The 18,950-nt window shown below is 33.9% G+C and overlaps 1 protein-coding gene across 10 annotated transcripts in view; it reads left to right on the forward strand.

Annotated features, from left to right (window-relative positions):
• Window positions 1-18,950, forward strand: part of Cntln (centlein) — a 199,432-nt gene that overhangs the window by 99,623 nt on the left and 80,859 nt on the right. For all 10 annotated transcript variants that reach the window (XM_070007817.1, XM_070007750.1, XM_070007757.1 and 7 more), the window contains 3 exons: window positions 3,930-4,051; window positions 5,431-5,550; window positions 12,183-12,283. In XM_070007817.1, the coding sequence (XP_069863918.1) occupies window positions 3,930-4,051; window positions 5,431-5,550; window positions 12,183-12,283 (343 nt within the window). The remainder of the gene's footprint in view (window positions 1-3,929; window positions 4,052-5,430; window positions 5,551-12,182; window positions 12,284-18,950) is intronic.

Below are 18,950 nucleotides of genomic sequence, written 5' to 3' on the forward strand. Positions count from 1 at the left end.
TAATTTTTGGTCAATCTTTGTAATGTCTTAAGAAATTTGTTTTAAAATAAGACTTGTATGAAAGAATTTTGATTCATGAAGGATAAACAAAGCAAGTTATTATAGAATACTTTTAAAACAGAACAGAATTACATAATCATTTTATATCAACTGTAAGCTTAAAATGTGTAGTTTTGACTTTAATCTCTCATAGGATTCCTAGCTTTCTTAAAATTAAATTTATTTTATTCATAAATTACTGGTACATCTTATTAAAATCTAATAGAACTATTTTTTGGGGTAATACTGAGATTTCAACTTAGAAACTCATGTTTGTCAAACGCCACTTAAACCATACCCCCATCTTTTTTGTGTTTTGGTAATTTTCTGGATGGAGACTTTTAACATCATTTTTCCTCCTAGTTGTGCCTCTTTTTTTGTTTATATTTTTAATTGTAAAAATACTGTACAGAGAGGTTAAAGTTACATGAGTAAGGTAATGAGTACATTTCCTATTAAGCATTGTTACCTCTTATGTAGCTTGAATTACAGGTGTGCATACCATGCCTGACTTATTTGTTGAGATGAAGATCTCTCTTTTTTTAGGAGCTTAACAAAAGCCAGTTCTCTTTATTAATAGCCCTTCTTTTTTATGTTTTTTTTTTATTGTAAAAATAGTATAGGGAGGGTTACAATTACATGCATGACTAAGGTAATGAGTACATTTCCTATCAAGCATTGTTACCTCCTCCTTTATTTTTCCCCTACCATCCCTTCCCTTTCTTCCTCAATATCCCCTCCCCCCCAATTTTTTTGGGAAGACTGGCCTCCAACTCTTTTGATCTCTGCCTCCAGAGTAGCTGTAATTACAACCATGAGTCATTGTACCTGGCCTAAAACTTGATTCTTTTTTTTTCTCAGCTAAAATTGTAACCAATTTTTTTTATTGTGAAAATACTGTACAGAGGGGTTACAAGATAATGAGTACATTTTGTATCAAGCATTGTAGCCTCCTCCTTTGTTTCCCCTTCCCATCCCTTCCCATCCTCCCCCGCTCCCCCACCCTATCCTCCTCCTCCCCCCACCAAAGTTGTAAAGTTCGTTTTCGACATAACGACTTGTACATCTCATTGTTGCAATGGGTCCACCTGTATCTCTATTTAAACAATTTGTTTTTTCCCTTCCCCTCCACAAATTATACCAACATCGAATACAGTGAAAGCAGGAGTTATACTGTGACGGAGGAACATACAATGCAACAAAGAAATAATCTTATAAATGTGTTAGAAACAATCGCATGAAAGAAAAAAAACATTTGAATACATATCTTAGGGTTCATTTCCCTAACATCAACTTATCTGACCTTTTCTGCTTGACTCAGACATATACTAGTTATTGCAAATAAGGGAAACCATGAGATCTATGTTTCTTTGGGCCTGGCTTACTTCACTTAATACAACTTTTTCCAGGTCTTTCCATTTCCTAACAAATGGGGCAATGTCATTCTTTCTGATGGAGGCATAGAATTCCATTGTGTATATATACCACATTTTCTTGATCCATTCATCTACTGAGGGGCATCTGGGTTGGTTCTATATCTTAGCTATGATAAATAATGCTGCAATAAACATAGTCGAGCTGGTAGCTTTAGTGTGGTCTTGTTTGTGAACAGTTGAGTAAATGTCCAAAAGTAGGATTTGCTGGGTCATAAGGGAGCTCTATGTGGAGTCTTTTGAGGAACCTCCATACTGCTTTCCAAAGTGGTTGAACAAGTTTACACTCCCACCAACAATGCAGTATGGTTCTCTTCTGTCCACATCCTCTCCAGCATCTGTTGTTATTAGAGTTCTTGATTATAGCCATTCTAACTGAGGTGAGGTGGTATCTCAATGTTGTTTTGATTTGCATTTCTTTTATGGCTAGGAAGGTTGAGCATTTCTTCATGTGTCTATTGGCCATCCTTCTTTCCTCTTCAGAGAAGTTTCTCTTTTAAGTCTTTAACCCACTTATTTATTGGGCAGTTGTTTCTTTGAAGATTTGTTGTTGAGGGATTTTATTTTTTGAGTTCCAGGTATATTTTAGATATGAGACCCTTGTCTGTTGTATGGCTAGTGGAGATCTTCTCCCACTGCATGGGCTTTCTATTGATCTTGCTAGCTATGTCCTTTGCCATGCAGAAGCTCTGCAATTTCATGCAATCCCATTTGTCCAACCTTTCTTTGATTTGTTGTGTTTCTGTGTCTCTATTAATAAAATTTCAGCCTGTGCCAAGGAGACCTAGGGTTTCTCCTATTAGTTTTTTATTTTTTTGTAAAACTTGGTTCTTAGGAATCCAAATAATTACAACCATGTCATCTATGATAGCAGTGTTATCATTAATGATCATTAATGATCAGTGTTTTATTTGACTAACTGAAATTATTCACTTAGCACACTTATGATTAGGAAGTTTATAGGTCAAAGAAGTAAACTAATATTTAGATTGGTAGTCATCTGTGGGATGGAAAATTCAAGTTTAAGATTAATTTATTCCTGTTGCCTTAGAAGAAGGGATTTAAATAACTATTTTCAACATGGAGAAACTGACATACACGGGATTCACAGTAAGATTTAACAACTGGGCAACAAGATCTGGATTTGTGAATAGTTAATATCTTGCATATTATAGGCCCTTTCTGTGTGGTTCTTCAACAAAATGAACAAAATTGAACTTAGCATCTGGAAGTTTTTTCATTTATCAAATGGATACTGCCTTTTGGCAAGTTTGCAATAGCTGATAACTTGCATACTCTTTGAAATAATATGATCCTGTCAAAAGGTTCTATTTCCATACTTTTGGATTATAAGCACTGTCATTTCCATAAGGCATGTAGAATACTGTATTTCTTTGTATCTGTAACACTCACTATGTCCTGATAGCTACTTAAAAGAACAATGTTAATGGAAGTATAATCAAAGCAGAAAGTAAAAGTATTCATACTGATGAGACAGATGGAAATGCACAGAAGTTATAGAAACTATAAAGCATTGCTTCACTATTGAGGTGACACATCAATGGTCAAGAAAATTGAATTCCAGTGGAAGTACATCACTGTTAATAATACCTAGGAAGAGGAGAGAGTGAAAAAGCCAAACTTTTGCTTTGTGTCTTTGCAGGGCAAGCATAATGCCTTTGTTGTCCTATTATTTTTCCCAGCAAATAAACATACAAGTTCACTTACTTAGAAATATGAATATTTCTTTTAATTGAAGGAATTGAAGTTCCTTATTAAAGAAACTTAGTTCATAAATATGTGAATATCTTCTAACGATTAAGAATTTGACCTTTATAAAGTTTATTTGTGTTTATATCTAATGAATGTTTATCTCATGTGCCATATACTTTTAAAAGTTGTTGACTGTGTTTTTATCCCCCCAAAACCCAATTTTTTTTTAAATTTTATTTTATTTTGTTTGAGTTTGTTTTTTTTTAATATAGATTCAGCCTTATTTTCTTTCTTTTGTGAACTCCTTATGCCTTATTATATATTTAAGTATGAGTAAGTGTTCTGAAGAATTAATCTTAATAATGTCTCTACTTTTTAACAAACCAATCTTCTATTATACATAGATAAATTCTTGTGTTGTTGGGAAACAAAATATTAAAAATTTACAAAATATACTTATGGAATTTTGTATGTTTATTACAGTATCCTATTCCATGGGACTAATTTGACAGCAAAATTTTGAAATTATTTGAATAGATTAAGTTGCTTAGTGAGCTGATCAACTTTATCAAACCAATGTATTGCATTTTGTTACTTTAGGAATTTCTTCCCTTTGCTTAAGAAATATAAAGACATTCAGTTTTTCACCTTATTTTCTTTTAAAATCACTTAGATGGGCAACCTTTTACACAAAACATTATATCAATACTTCCTGCAAACTTTTAAACCTTCTTTGTATTGTAGTGCCAAGAAAATGATGAGCTAAGAGATGCCCATGAAAAACGCAAAGAAAGGCTACAGATGTTACAGACCAACTACAGAGCAGTAAAAGAGCAATTAAAACAGTGGGAAGAAGGCAGTGGCATGTGAGTTACATGGCTCATAAAGACATTTCCCTAAATATTAAATGGAATGGTATAGCATTATATAGTTGTTTTAATGGCTTTTGTTTGGATTTAAAGACATTATTTGGTAGTCAAATCTTTATTATAAATTTTTAAATGCAGAATATAATAAATGAAAACAGAAATGTGCTAGCCATGCTATAAGTTTTCTTATCATTTGAAGATGTCAATAGCAGTAGGTACTTAAGAATTATTGTATATATTGTAGTATGTGTGGAATAATCTAATTAAAGAATATATTCAGTACAAAATAGTTACTATCAAGAAAATAGTTACTATACAGATCTGCTTTCAAATAAGTAAAAAAAGCATTAAAATTTTTATAATGCAGTGATTTACATTTTAATAAAAAAAATAGAGAAATGTAAAATTAATATATAATTCACATATATAGTTACTGTCCTAAGACTATTTCAACCTAATATGTAATTTGAAGATCTTTACTATCCATCAGTTTGTTCTCTAGCTTATTTGAATGAATTGGTGGTCTCAGTTCAATTGCTCTGAACAGGTGTTCAGATCTTGGTTATTTCTAAGTGGCTCCCTTGTTAACAGTATCAACAGAGGGCAAAGGACTGAATGAGTACAGAAAATCTACTACCATCTCATCTTTTGAGATGGATCCTTTAGGGCAATGTTGATGATACACATTGGTCTGTTCTATAGAGAAATACTGTTTCTAATTTGGCCACTACAGCATTTTAAAAAAATAAAATGAAGAGTTTGTTTTATGTACAGAAAATGAAAATGTAAAGACTATTCGAAATTACTTGTTGAAAATCATCATGTCTAATTTTTGCTTTGATGAATGGAAAATATTTCCAATCATATGTTAGTAAAGCAGTAATCAAGTCAATTTTCCTAGATGTAGCCTCTTCACACCTAACTTTTCTGGTAATCACTGCTGAAGAGAAATTGCTTTCTGACATGTTCACTGTTAATAGCATATTATAAGACAGGGCATCTCTACTACTTTCAGATTGGATGGCAGAAAATTCTAGTTCAGTTGACTGCTTATAATAAAAATGGTTATACTCCTCCAGTTTATGTTTTATACCTGTTATTCTGTGCTGGAATGAATGAAAGAAATTTTAGAATGTTATGTATTTGCTTAAAAGTTGCTTTCCTTGGTAACAGTTTAGCTTTAGGAAAGTATTACATAGGATTTTAATTTCTTTACACTAATAACTTAGAAAATAAATCCATAACTAGTGAACATGAAATTAGTAATTGAAATTTAGTCAACAGATACTTGTATTTCTAAAATCTAAGAAATCTATAAATTAATTTATATTTCACTTTAAATATGTTGAGGAAAACAAAAATTTCATTAAAAATAGGACTGAAAGCAGAAAAATAAAGAGAGCTGATCCCCAACAACTTCGCCAAGAAGATTCTGATGCTGTATGGAATGAGCTGGCATATTTCAAAAGGGAAAACCAGGAGCTAATGATTCAAAAGTGAGTTTCTCTTTCTTTTCTTTTTTTTAATATATGGACTTAAATGAACATTATAGAGGAATTGTTTTGTGGTTTAAAGGCCATTAGAGAAATACCTTATAAAATTTTTAAAAGGAAATTATTTGGATTTTGTCCAAAAAAGTAACAACAAAAAGACTGCCTTTTAGAATACATATATATGAGTGTGTGTTTATGTGTGTATGTGTGTGTATTATGCAATAACAAGTTGCACATTTGCTATGTCTGATGGAAACTGTATAATATGATCTAGGGATTGTGTTAATTAATGTGGCTCTCATCTGTTGGAGGTGTCGCTCCTCATTAGCCTGTATTTTAGAGACTGCCGTGCTTCATTTTTGGAATGAGGTGGAGAGGGGATAACCTAGCCAGCCATCCTTGTTTGATCTCTTAGATATATACGCAATGCAGAATGCTTGAGCTCTCTTGGTTCCCTGCCCTGTCCTGCTAATCCCAGCTGAGCTCATTATGGTGTAGCCTTGCTGCTACTCTTGGAGCCAGAGCTGTCCAAGCTAATTACTGGTAGCAGCAGAACTGCCTGTTAAGGGTCTGGTGTGGATCTGCTAACATGGTCCTTGGTAGTGACCTGCAAAAGACACAAGGGAATTGCTTGCTTTCTTTTTGTGCACTTCCTGTCCTTTGGGCTTAATGCTGATCCTTCCACATAGGTCTTTTAGTTGCCCTAAGTATAAAACTTGATGAAGGATACTCATATTTTAGAAAACATACAGTTTGTTTGCTTGATCTTATCATGCATATGCTATAATGTTCAGCCTGGCAAGGAATGAACACATTTTTTCTTAAAGAAGAATTAAACCTAATATAATTAGCCTTTTCTGTTACTTATCTATTTTCTCATGTAGAGTTAAGTTTTGATACTAAGACCATACAGATCTTTGAAAGGCTGGATGACTTTTACTTTGCTAGAATTTAGCATCATGTGACATATTACAATTAAATGTCCTTGATTTTTTCTTAGCTCTAAATCAGTTTATTTTACATATGAAGTAACATACATAACTGAATTTCAGCCTTTTCTATATAATGATAAACCTTTAAAGATGACCTTATCAGATTTAGATGTATACTCTCTCATTTACCTCTTAGAGTATATTATTTGTGGTAAACATGTAATGCTGAGTCACTTCTCTTGAAAATTATTTTATAGACTATGCAGAATATAGATTATATAGAATATCCTCAAACAGCTCCTGATGGTTTTGTATGTTTTTAGTGAAATATAATTCAGAAACCATGGAACCACACATATAATTCACTACTATAAAGCATATAATTAAGTGGCTTATACTATATTCGAAGAGCTATCTACCATCATTATTACAATTAATTTTAGAATATTGTCATCTTCTAAAAACTTACACAATCTAATTATCATACTCCTAACTTGTCTAGCCTTTCAGCCCTAGGCAACAACTTTTAATGTACTTTCTGTACATTTAATTCACATTTTGTATGTTACAAACAGCACTTTGAATAAAAATTTGTGTAAGTTAGCTGTATGTAAAATCTGGCTTTAAATTAGTTTTAACTTTTAGTATAAGGTAGTGATTTTTTCAAAAGAATGCTAAAATAGTGAATAAACTTTATGTGGTAAACATTTTCATGGTAACTGTTAGGTTATTTTGCTAAATACTTGTATAGTTCACATATGTAAATATATCTGAGCTACTATTATGTGTTAGGTGCTGTGCTTGGTTAATGAAATGAGAAAATTAGATAACAATTCTATTCTCAAGTTGCTTATTTGGTATACACAGGAAAGAGCAGGGGAAACATTAGGGCTCCTGGGCATAAATAGAAGCTTTCTGAATAAAGATCCAGCATAACAAATCAAAGAAAGACGAAAAATTGAACTGCATCAAACTGCTGGGCAGAAACTTTAGCCAATAAGCTTAAAAGATAGCTAACAAAATGGGAAAAAAAATTTGCCAGCTGCATATCAGACAATAGCCTAATATCCAGAATTTACAGAGAGCTTAAAAAATTAATGCTCAAAAAGCCAAGAACTCAATAAATGGGCTAATGAGCTAATGAGGGTCTTCTTAGAAGAAGTAAAAATGGCCAGTGGACACACGAAGGAATGCTCAACGGAAATGCAAATCAAAACAACACTCAGATTCTACCTTACCCCAGTTAGAGTAGCCATTATCAAGAAAACAAGCAACAACAGATACTGGTGGGGTACAACCAAAACAGAACCCTAACACTATTGGTAGTAACATAAACTTACTCAGCCACTTTGGAAAGCAATGTGAAAGTTCCCCAGAAAAATTAAAAACACAGAACTACCCCTTGGTTCAACAGTTCCACTCCTGGGCATTTACTCTAAAGATTTCAAACCAGGATGCAGTAAAGAAAGCACAGCCATGTTTATTGTAGCACTACTCACCATAAAGTATGGAGTCAGCCCAGATCCCCTTATTAGACAAATGGATCAAGAAAATCTAATGGATGCATTAGAAAGAATGATACTGTACCATTTTTAAAGAAATGGAAAGAACCGGAAAAAATTATTTTAAGTGAAGTAAGTCAAGCTCAGAGAGACAAAAGGATGCATGTTTTCCCTTATATGTGTAAGCTCGATTTAGCTTATAAATGCATAATACATAGTGTGGCAATCAGGTTTATACAAATGTATTAACTGAAATATGGTAGATTCAAGAAAGATCTCAAAGAATGTAATTCCTTAGAAAGGCAAAATCAAAATTCAGCAAAATAACTCCAGAAATTAGATACTCAAAAAGGATAGGGTGAGGTTAAAGGGAAAGAGACAGATGAATGAAGAGATGGAAAATGCAGACAAGAATTCCAATATATTCTACAAAATTATGAAGAGTGAGAGAAGGAGTGAAGGAGTAGGTAGGGGAGGAATGAGTGAGACTCTTAAAAGGGGTGACATTAATCAAGATATATAAACTGCTTTGATAAATGGTAACTCCTTTGTACAACTACTTAAAGATAATTAAACAATGAAAATATAAAAATGTGCCAATACTGCAGCTTGAACAAAGTGACTTATATTCTCTTTCTGTTTTTTTGCTCCCACTCCTGAAAAAAAAAGTATGATGGAGAAAATAGGAATTACAGAAAATTAGTCTTTTAGTGAAGTTTGTTTACTGATGGGGTGGAAATTTTTGTTTTCTTAAATATATATACATTAACTTTTTCAGTGTATACTTATATAATTTATAACATGTGTATAGATTTGAGCAAGTATTGCCTCATTCAGGAACAACATTTTAAAACAATTTCCTAATTATTAAAAAATAACCCTTACTCTTCACATCCTCTCAGCACCAACACCTGGCAACCACTGATTTATTCTCCTTCCTTGCAGCATTTCCTTTTTCAAATGTTGTATTTTATATTGTTATTAATTATTATTACACCTATATAACTTTATAAAGGCCAGGTTTTTTCATTCAGAATAGTATCTTTGACAGTCATTTGTTTGGGTTCATTCAGTTTGTTCCCTTGTGTTTTTTGTTGTTGTTGTTGTCTGTCATGGGGCTTGAACTCTGGGCCGGGGCACTGTCCCTGAGCTGTTTAGCTCAAGGTGAGTGCTCTACCAGTTGAGCCACAGAGTCACTTCTGGCTTTCTGGTGGTTAATTGGAGATAGAGTCTCATGGACTTTCCTGTTCGGGCTGGCTTTGAACCATGATCCTTAGATTTCAGTCTCCTGAGTAGCTAGGATTACAAGCATGAGCCACTGGCAGCGCCCAGCTTCTTCTTGTATTTCTAAGTGGAATTTTATTGTACAGATGTATACAGAATGTATTTATACATGTGCTGAAAACTAGGTCTTTCCTAGATTTTTTAGAAAACAATTATGAGTAAAGATGATATCACAGTTCGTGTATGATCATACTTTAAAGTTGTTGCTGAGTCAGTTGGTCAGTATATGAATAACTGTCAAACTCTTTTCCAAAGTAACTATCCTATTTTCATTCTACATAACGATTCATAAGAGTGCAGTTGTTTATTGTCAACCATTGGTATTGTCAGTATTTTTTCAAAAACTTAATCAATTTCGGCAATGGATGACACTGGGATTTTTTGCTTGCAGTCCTTTGAATCTGTATATTTCTTCTAATATCACCAAATTCTTCCAATTCACAAACATGAAAGGTCTTTTATCTTCTTGAGTCTTTTTTAGTTTCTTTCTTTGCATTTTATCTTAGTTTAAACTAGGGTTTAATGTGTGGGGGTGGTGTGTGGATCAGTGTGTGCAAATCCTAAGGCTTAATTTAGGGCCTGGGTCCTGTCTCTAAGCTTTTGTGCTCAAGGCTAGCATCTACTACTTGAGTCATAGCTCCATTTCTGGGGTTTTTTTTGGTGGCTAATTGGACATATGAGTTCCTGGACTTGCCTGGGCTAGCTTCAAACTGATCCTCAGATATCAGCCTCTTTAATAGGAAAGATTATAGGCATCAGCCACCATTTAGCTAATTTTTGTTTTTGTTTTAAGAATATTGTAAATGGAATTGTTTTCCTGATGTTTTCTTCTCATCCTGTTCATTGTTGTATAGAAAAGCTTTTGAGTTTTATATTCTCATGTAATATCCCGCTACATTGTTAAAAATATGTATTAGTATTTATCTAAAAGGCTTATATTTTCACTCAATGGATTTTTGTCTCCTGTCCTACTATAGACACATCTTAAGTAGGGATTTTGGGTTTAAATTTCCATTCTCACTTAGCTCACTGTATGTATTTATTCTAGAGCAAATGCTTGCCATGGTAGCACAATTCTGTTGTACTAATAAGGGTATCTTGCTTTTATTTAGCATAATGGTATCTATTAATATTTTTACGAATATTTCATTAGCCTATCTTTGGCCTAGTGTTTCTCACATGTTTGTTAAAAAGTGGTTGAAAAACTAAATGCATGATAAAATATTATTTAGAGCCATGGGAACATGGATCAGGTTGTAAAGCAACTATTTCACAATTGTAGGACTCTTGAGTTCAGACCTAAATACCATACCTATAAAAATATACAGAATCAAAAATTTATTTAGCTCGATAGGATGTCCCAAGCTTGTAACTCCTGTGCTCATAAGGCTGAGGCAGGAAGACTGAAAATTTGAAGTGAGTGTGTGTGCTACATAATTTCAGAGTAAACTAGGCTAGGCAATATAGTAAGCCTCTTCCTCTTGCAAATGAGTAATGAGTTACTTATTAACTACTTGGTAACTTAAATATTTTAAGTATTTAGCAACTTCTTTGGGATACAGTTAAAAGAAATCATTTTAAACATTTTAGTTTATAAAGAGTTTTTTATTAAAATATTAAAATTCAATTGCACTGGGTGCCTGAGACTCATGCCTGTAATCTTAGCTTCTCAGCAGGGTAAGATAATAAGAATTGCTGTTTAAAGCCAACGATGGCAGGGAAGTCTATGAGACTATTATCTCCTGTAAACCACCAAAAAACCAGAAGCAGAGTTTTGGATTAAGTGTTAGAGTGTTAGACATGAGCATAAAAAACTCAGGAACAACACCTATGCCCTGAGTTCAAGCCCCAGGACGCCCCCCCCACCTAAAAAAAACCAGTTGCATAAAATTCAATTATATTAATTTTTGCCTTTATTTTACAATTTTTATTTTATATTTTAAACACTTTAACTGCTTTTATTGGTTTCTTTCTTTTTTTGTTGTTTTTTATTTTTTTGGTCAGTCATGGGGAACTCTGGGCCTGGGCGCTCTCTCTCAGCTCTTCAGCTCACGGCTAGTGCTCTACCTCTTGAGCCACAGCTCCACTTCGGCTTTTTCTACTTATGTGGTGCTTAGGAATTGAACCCAGGGCCTCTTGAATGCAAGGCAAGCACTCTACCACTGAGCCACCTTTCCAACCCTGTTTCTTTATTTTTTTTATCTTTCTTAATTTTAAAAGAATTATATACAGTTATCATCTTTATTCTTTATTATTCTGTTTGAGTCAAACATTAATTGTGATTTTTTTAGTTTAATGATGTATAGAGGGGTTACAATTGCATTCATAAGGTAGTGAGTACATTTTTTGTCAAATATTGTTACCACCTCCCTCATTTTTCTCTCACTTGCCCCTTCCCCGTAATGCCCCCCCCCCGCAAGTTGTAAAGTTCATTTCTAACATGTCTGGTGAGTATCGCTGTTGCATTAGTTTGCCCTTTGTCTCACCATTTTGTTGTTCCCCTTCCCTTCCCTAATTCAGATATACAATACACAGGTTACCAAAATCAAATACAGTGACAACAATGAATAAACCATATGGAAAAAAGAGAAAAAAATGTAAGAATAAAGAAATAACTTCACATAGTACATTAAAATAACAACATCAAAGAAAAACCTCTTATTTCCATATCTTGGCCTGGGTGCTGTCCTTCAGCACTCTTCCACGTTAGCCACAGCTCCAATTCCAGTTTTCTTGTGGTTAATTGGAAAAAGAGTCTCATGGACTCTCCTGTCTAGGCTGGCTTCAAACAGTGATCATCAGAACTCAGCTTCCTGAGTAGCTAGGATTACAGGTGTGAGCCACCAGTGTCCGGTTTCTTTGTTTTTTTTTAAGCTCATACATCTTATGTAATTGTTTATTGCTCTAATTTTCATAGGTTAAATCTTCAAGAAGAATTGGATGAACTTAAAGTACATATGTCTATTGATAAAGCAACAATACAAGAATTGAATAGACGTATAGCTGAGAAAAGAGAAGGTAATTTTCATCAAACTATGTACAAGGATTGTTAAATTATAGTGTTCTTGATGTTTTATCTTCAGTTTCTTTTAATAATGTTGCTCTTTTTTCCCTTTTACCATTACAAAAAAAATAAAATAAATGGAATCCATTCAAGTGTCATTTGGGACAAGGTTATAATCTAAATTAGGTTGAGATTTTATCTTACCCCAGTCAGAATGGCAATCATCAAGAAAACAAAAACAATAAATGCTAGCATTGAAACTAATACACACTGTATTGAAATTAGAATGGAGATTTATCAAAAGGCTTAAAATAGCTGAAAGTTCATGTCTTTGGTCCTTTCTACTTTGGAGGATACGGAGAGAATCATGGTCAGAGGCCAGCTTGAGGAGTAAGCTTAAAAGACTCCATCTCAATCAACAAAGAAAGTGAGCGTGGTAGTTGACACTTACTTATGTAAGAGGTGTAAATAGGAAAATTTGGTCTAGGTTTGACTTGGTAAAAAGCAAGAGCCTATTTGAAAAGTCAAAACTGCAAAAAGCCTAGGATACATAACTCAGGGAATAGAACTCCTGCCTAGCAAGTGTTAATCCTTGAGTTTAAACGCCAGACCTTTAAAACAAAGTACTGAAGAAAGATCTACTTTCTGACCCTGTTATACCACCGTTGGGTATATATTTAAAGAAAAATAATCAACATTCAAGAAACATATCTATACTACTGTGTTTACTGCAACACTATTCACTATTCATAGTAGTTAAGCTATGAAATTAGACTATGCTTAACAGCCAACAAATAGGTAAAGAAAATATGGCTATATAAACACAGTAGAGTTTTATTCAGCCATGATGAAGAATGAAATTACATAATTTTCCAAAGAATGGATAGAAGTAAAGATTAGTGCATTGAGTGAAATAAGCCAACCTCAAAAAGTCATGTACTGTATGTTTTTCTTATGTGATAGCAATAAAAATAATACAACATTAGTAAAAATGGAAACTGTTGCCAGTCACTATTGGCTCGTGCCTAAAATCTTTGCTGCTCAAAGAGTAGAGATTTGAGGATTGCTGATCCAAGCCACTCTGGTAGGAAAGTCTGTGAAACTCTTAGATCTAAGTAACCACCAAAAAGATGGAAGTAGAGCCGTGGCTCAAAAGGTAGCACAATAGCCTTGATCAAAAGCACACAAGCTCTGAGTTCAAGCCCAGTACTGGCAAACACAAGTAAAGGGGACTGTTGGGGTATATTTTCATCAAGAAGGGAGAGCAAAAAAGGAGTATATAATGAAACTAACCAAATACTCTTTGAAAAAGAGGCCTAGGAGGATAGGTAATTCAGAGTAAATAATAGATGTTGCAACTTGCTTGCAGTATGCTGTGTACATATGCAGAATTTTCACAATGGAACTCTTGTACTATTAATAATTCCTAATTTTTTAAGTCACAATTTCTGAGGAGATATTTAATAAGGACAAATAATAGCAATTTCTATGTTCATTGGTAAAATTTTCTTTGTTATGTTGTTTTATAGTTATAATCAACATCACTAATAATCCATTCATATTTTCATTTAAAATTAAAAACTTTTGAAATGATTTAGTTCTAAATTTTCACGTAAACAAAAATCTTTCTGCATATGATAATGTAAAATGATGTTTATCAAAATAAACTCCAAGAAATGGAAACTAGAGGTTTTTAATTTTACTTTTTGTAGGTTTTTTGTTTTTCATTTGTTTTTTCCCTTTTGTTGATATTTTAAAATTTCTGTACTTTTTGTCTTGTATGTAAGTTTATCTGTTTTGGGGAGAGCAAGAGGAAGCACAGAAATGGTGGGAGAAATAGTGAACTAATTCAGCAGTAATACTCAGTAGACACTGTTGAAAATGTTGGGAAGGAGAATCCGAGGGAAGAAGTGACATTGTTCAAAAAGAAATGTACTCTATCACCTGAACTATGTAACTGTAACTCCTCTGTACATCACTTTTCAATAAAAAATTTTTTAAAGAATTTTAAACCAAGAAGGAAATTTGGAAGATTTCAAATGTGCAACCAGTTGCCTAAAATGGTTCAGTAATAGGGAATGTATCACTGTTAAAATTGAAAGGTAGGGGCTGGGAAGGTGGCTCAGTGGTAGAGTGCTTGCCTTGCATGTATGAGGCCCTTGGTTTGATTCTTCAGCACCACATAAGCAAAAAAGAAAAAAAGCCAGAAGTGGCACTGTGGCTCAAGTGGTAGAGACCTAGCCTTGAGCTGAAGAGCTGAGGGACAGCACCCAAGCCCAGAGTTCAGGCCCCATGATAGGACCCAAAAAAAATAAAATAAAATTGAAAGGTAAATTTTTTGTTGAAAATGAGGGTATATATGTTTACTATGCAACTTATTACCTCTTTAGGAAAAAATATTGTTTACATGATAGGATTTCTTATTTAACTTGCTATAGCATAATTATTATCACTGCTATTTTTAGCTGCTGACAATTAATATCTACTAATTACTATTCATCTATACCTCTCCTGGCTTTTTCATAATTACTGTTGTTTTAGTAGCTCTTACGTAGGTCATGAGTAATTTGTCTAAGCTCATATTTGAACACTTGTATTTCATACCTTTAACTATCATACTTCTGGCTTACTTATCAGATCCTGAAGCACTGCTCTTTCTCCTCCCCTCCTTCTAGCCCATTTTACCTCCTACTCTTGCCTGAATCTTATTTCTCACAGTGTGACATTTTTCTTTTTGGATCTCTAACCCACTACTTGCTTTACCTAAAAAAAAAAAAAGACAGTGACTTCATTGTTTCTGAAAAACTATGAACACGTAAGCATGAAAGAAACAACAACAAAACCCCAGTAAAAATAAAGAAAAAAAATCCTTGTAGTTCAAAACCAATTTAACATCAAAATCATTAGGAAGACACACTCATGCCTATAATCATAGCTGTACAGGAGGCTTTGATCGGGACAATTGAAGTTGATAGTTAGAGAGTATTTAGAAAAGTTTGTGAGACTCCATCATCAAAATAGCTAGCAAAATCTGGGTTGGGTGGGGGCTCCAGTGGTAGAGTGCCAGCATAGTGAGCCAGCCAGGCAAGCAGGAAGCCCTGAGTTCAAGCCCTGTACCAAAAAACAAAAAATCAAACTATTACTTGTCACAGAATCATCTTTTCACAAGGTTTTTGTCACTACAAAAACCCACGAAATTTAAACAACTTCTTAGGTTCATAGCCATCATGTATCCATCATTTCTTTTATCTTTAGTACAGTCTTATCTCTAGTAGATATCTTGTAATTACTACCTTTTACAATGACATTCCATTAGTCTGCTCAATTTAAATTTGGCCTTCATCAGCATTTTCACTTTGCTAATGAAGACATCCTGAAGAAGATAGACTGACATTTTTCTATGTCTTTGCCAGTGTTGTCTAGGATCAATTTATTGACCTTTTTTTTTTTCAAACTGTTTGAATTGAATTTCAAATAATTCTTTCATGCTCTGTTGGTGCTAAGCATAAGAGGTCTTGTGTATCTGATTGTTGCATCTTTTTAGGTAAAACAAATAGAGAATAGGCAAAGCATATAACCACTAGAAATTTTGGCCGTCAGCATGACCTTCAATTATGGCCTGCCATTTTTTTGGCAATGCAACTTTCTTTTTTTACAGATAAATGCATTTTGTGGAACTTAGGCAAGAAATTTTTGTCCTGAACATCCTCAGTAATTTGTTTAAATTTTCCCAATGCAACTTTATCCTTTTACTGATAATGAATGCTCACTTCCTGCACATGCTCTTTGAGGCTATCATTTGCAATTTACTTTCTTTGAATTGTATTTGTAGTATTTTTTTCTTGTGTTTAAAATTGTGCATGGCTGGTGCTTTTATGTTAGGCAGATTTTTTTAGAAAATGCATCAATAATTTTTGTATTGGATCCTTTTGTTTTTGATAGTACAAGGGGGCTAAGCTCAGTCCTGCAGTCATTCAATGCTAAGGCACACATGTAGCTTTTCTGTTATTGTTTTGCACTGGTTACTTTAGAATAGGGTCTCACTTCCTACCCAAGCACGTACCTTTAGGCAAGTACTGCATTAATTCAATTGTAGGGACATTAAAAATTAACATCTCACTATACAAAATGAGAAACCTAGATTGGGCAAAACATTTTCTTCATCCCCCCACCCCCACCACCTACATCTTCAGTTTTGGACATTAAACTTTTAAAATATGTCAACGTTATGTAGTACAGCAATAAATTTTGTCAGTTTCAATGTCATTTCTGTATACAATAGACTCATTGCTTATTATAGTTTGTAGCTACATCTTTTTAATTTTAGATCTTAATTGTAATTTTTTTGGTTAGCCACATACAGTTGAAAGTATTAAATTGAAAGAAACTGCATTGAAAGAATTACAGTTGATAGTAGTTAGCCAGATATAAAGTATTATTGAAAGCAGTTGAAAACATTACAGTTGAACATATTACAATTGGACATAATCAAAATAGCCTTGCTTATAAGAGGCGAGGTGTTATGAATATGTTGTGACCATTTTACACTTAAGAGATAAATGCTGGGCATCATATTGTAGTGTCATATGCTTCTACTTAAGAACTTGCTAGTGTTGTCTCTTTTAATAATAAAGAGAGGATTGCTGAGAATATGTGTTATGGAGCAGTGTGTTACTTACATTACCACTCCATACCATTACCTGCTTTGGATGGGACTTAACTTTGTTCACTGCATGCCTGAAGATTTATTGTTATCAACATAATATTTAAATTGTAAATAGAATGTGTCTTCGAATAGCTTTTTTCTATATCATATTTTTCTAGAAAACCCATACATTTATTATTAATCAGTTAAAATATCACTGTGTACCAGACATATATATATATATATGTATTATACTATAATTCAGGGATATATTAATCATTTTAGAATATTTTGCATATCTGCAATTTTTAATCTTTTTATTCTATATTAAGTTAATCTTAATGCTTTGTTATCAATTATTTAATTTTAGGTATGCCTATTCTTTCTTTGTTTCTTTATTAGTATAGTATATTAACATAGGTTCATTATGACATTGACATAATATATATAGCATACTGTCATCAAATTCCTTTACTTTGCAGAAGCATTTTAATTTGATAGGTTCTCATTTGTCAATCCTTCCTCTTATATCCTGAGCAATTGTGCTCTGTACCTGTATCTTCAAGTGTTTTCCCTGTATTTTTCTTTAGCAGTTGTAGTGTTTCTAATTTTACATTAAGCTCTTTAATCCATTTTGAAGTGATTTTTGCCATAGGTGAGAGATGGGGATCTAGTTTCAAGCATTTGCATGTGTATATTCAATTTCCCTGAAGCCATTTGTTGAAGAGGATTTTAAGTGGCTTTCACTAAGCATACTTATTTTAGTTCTTAAACTTTATTATATTCCATTGGTCTATGTTTCTGATTTTGTTAATATGAGTCTGTAGCATACTTTGAAAATTAAGATATTGTAGTGCCTCTAGAGTTTCTCTTTTTGCTCATCATTGTTTTAGCCACTTGGTCTCTTCATGATTTCATATGAACATAGGAACTTTAGGATAAGTATTTCCTCCTAACTTTTCCCTTCCTCTCTTCTTCCCTTCCCTCCTTCTTTTCCTCCCCTTCCTTCCTTCCCTTCCCTTCTACCTTTTCTACCTTTACTTCCTTCCTACCTTCCTTCATTCTCTCTGTTCCTTTCCCTCTGTTTCTCTGTCTGTTTCTTTCAACATTTTTCTGCTTTTTACTTTATTTTACTTTTTACCCTTTTGATCTCTCTCCCTCCTTCCCTTCCCCTTCCCCTTCCCTTTTCCTTTCCCCTTCCCCTTCCCTTTTCCCTTTCCCTTCCCCTTCACTTCTCTTCTCTTTCGTTTTTGGAGATGAAACTCAGAGCATCTCACTTTTAAAAGATGGTCACTAGCCAGGCGCCAGTGTCTCACACCTGTAGTCCTAGCTACCCAGGAGACTGACATCAGGATCACAGTTCAAAGCTAGCCCAGGCAGCAAAGTCCATAAGACACTTATCTCCAATTAACCACCAGAAAACTGGAAGTGGTGCTAATGGCTCAAGTGGTAGAGCATTAGCCTTCAGCTGAGAACTCAGGGACAGCACCCAGGCCCTGAGTTGAAATCCCATGACCTACAAAAATAAAAAAAAAAGATGGTTACTATAACATTCAAAAGCCGACATCCAGGCACCTTTTGTTGTTGGTTTTTTTTTTTTTTTTTTTTTTTTTTTATCAGTTGTCAGACTTGAACTCTGGGCCTGGGCACTGTTCCTCAGCTCTTCAACTCAAGGCTAGTGCTCTACCACTTGAGCCACAAGCCACTTCTGGCTTTTTCTGCTTGTGTGGTGCTGAGGATTTGAACCCAGTGCCTCATGCATGCAAGGCAAGCACTCTACCACTGAGCCACCTTCCCAGCCCCTTGTTGGTTACTTTTAAGGTAGGGTATTGCTTTATGTCCTGGCCGAAGTGGGCTGCAGTCCTACTTATGCTTTCCCATGTTGCAGGGATTACAGGTACACACTACTTTGACCAGCCATTGAGCTTCCTTTTGGTTGGGTAAGAAGGATGTAGCACCATATAGCCATTAACTGAGATGAAATCCAGAAGACTTTTATGATTGGGCTGTCCTGTTTCTAAACAACCAAGTCTTTA

The sequence above is a fragment of the Dipodomys merriami genome, unplaced genomic scaffold, assembly GCF_024711535.1.
Source record: "Dipodomys merriami isolate MVZ:Mamm:240054 unplaced genomic scaffold, mDipMer1.0.p SCAF_11, whole genome shotgun sequence".
Classification (NCBI taxonomy): Eukaryota; Metazoa; Chordata; class Mammalia; order Rodentia; family Heteromyidae; genus Dipodomys; species Dipodomys merriami.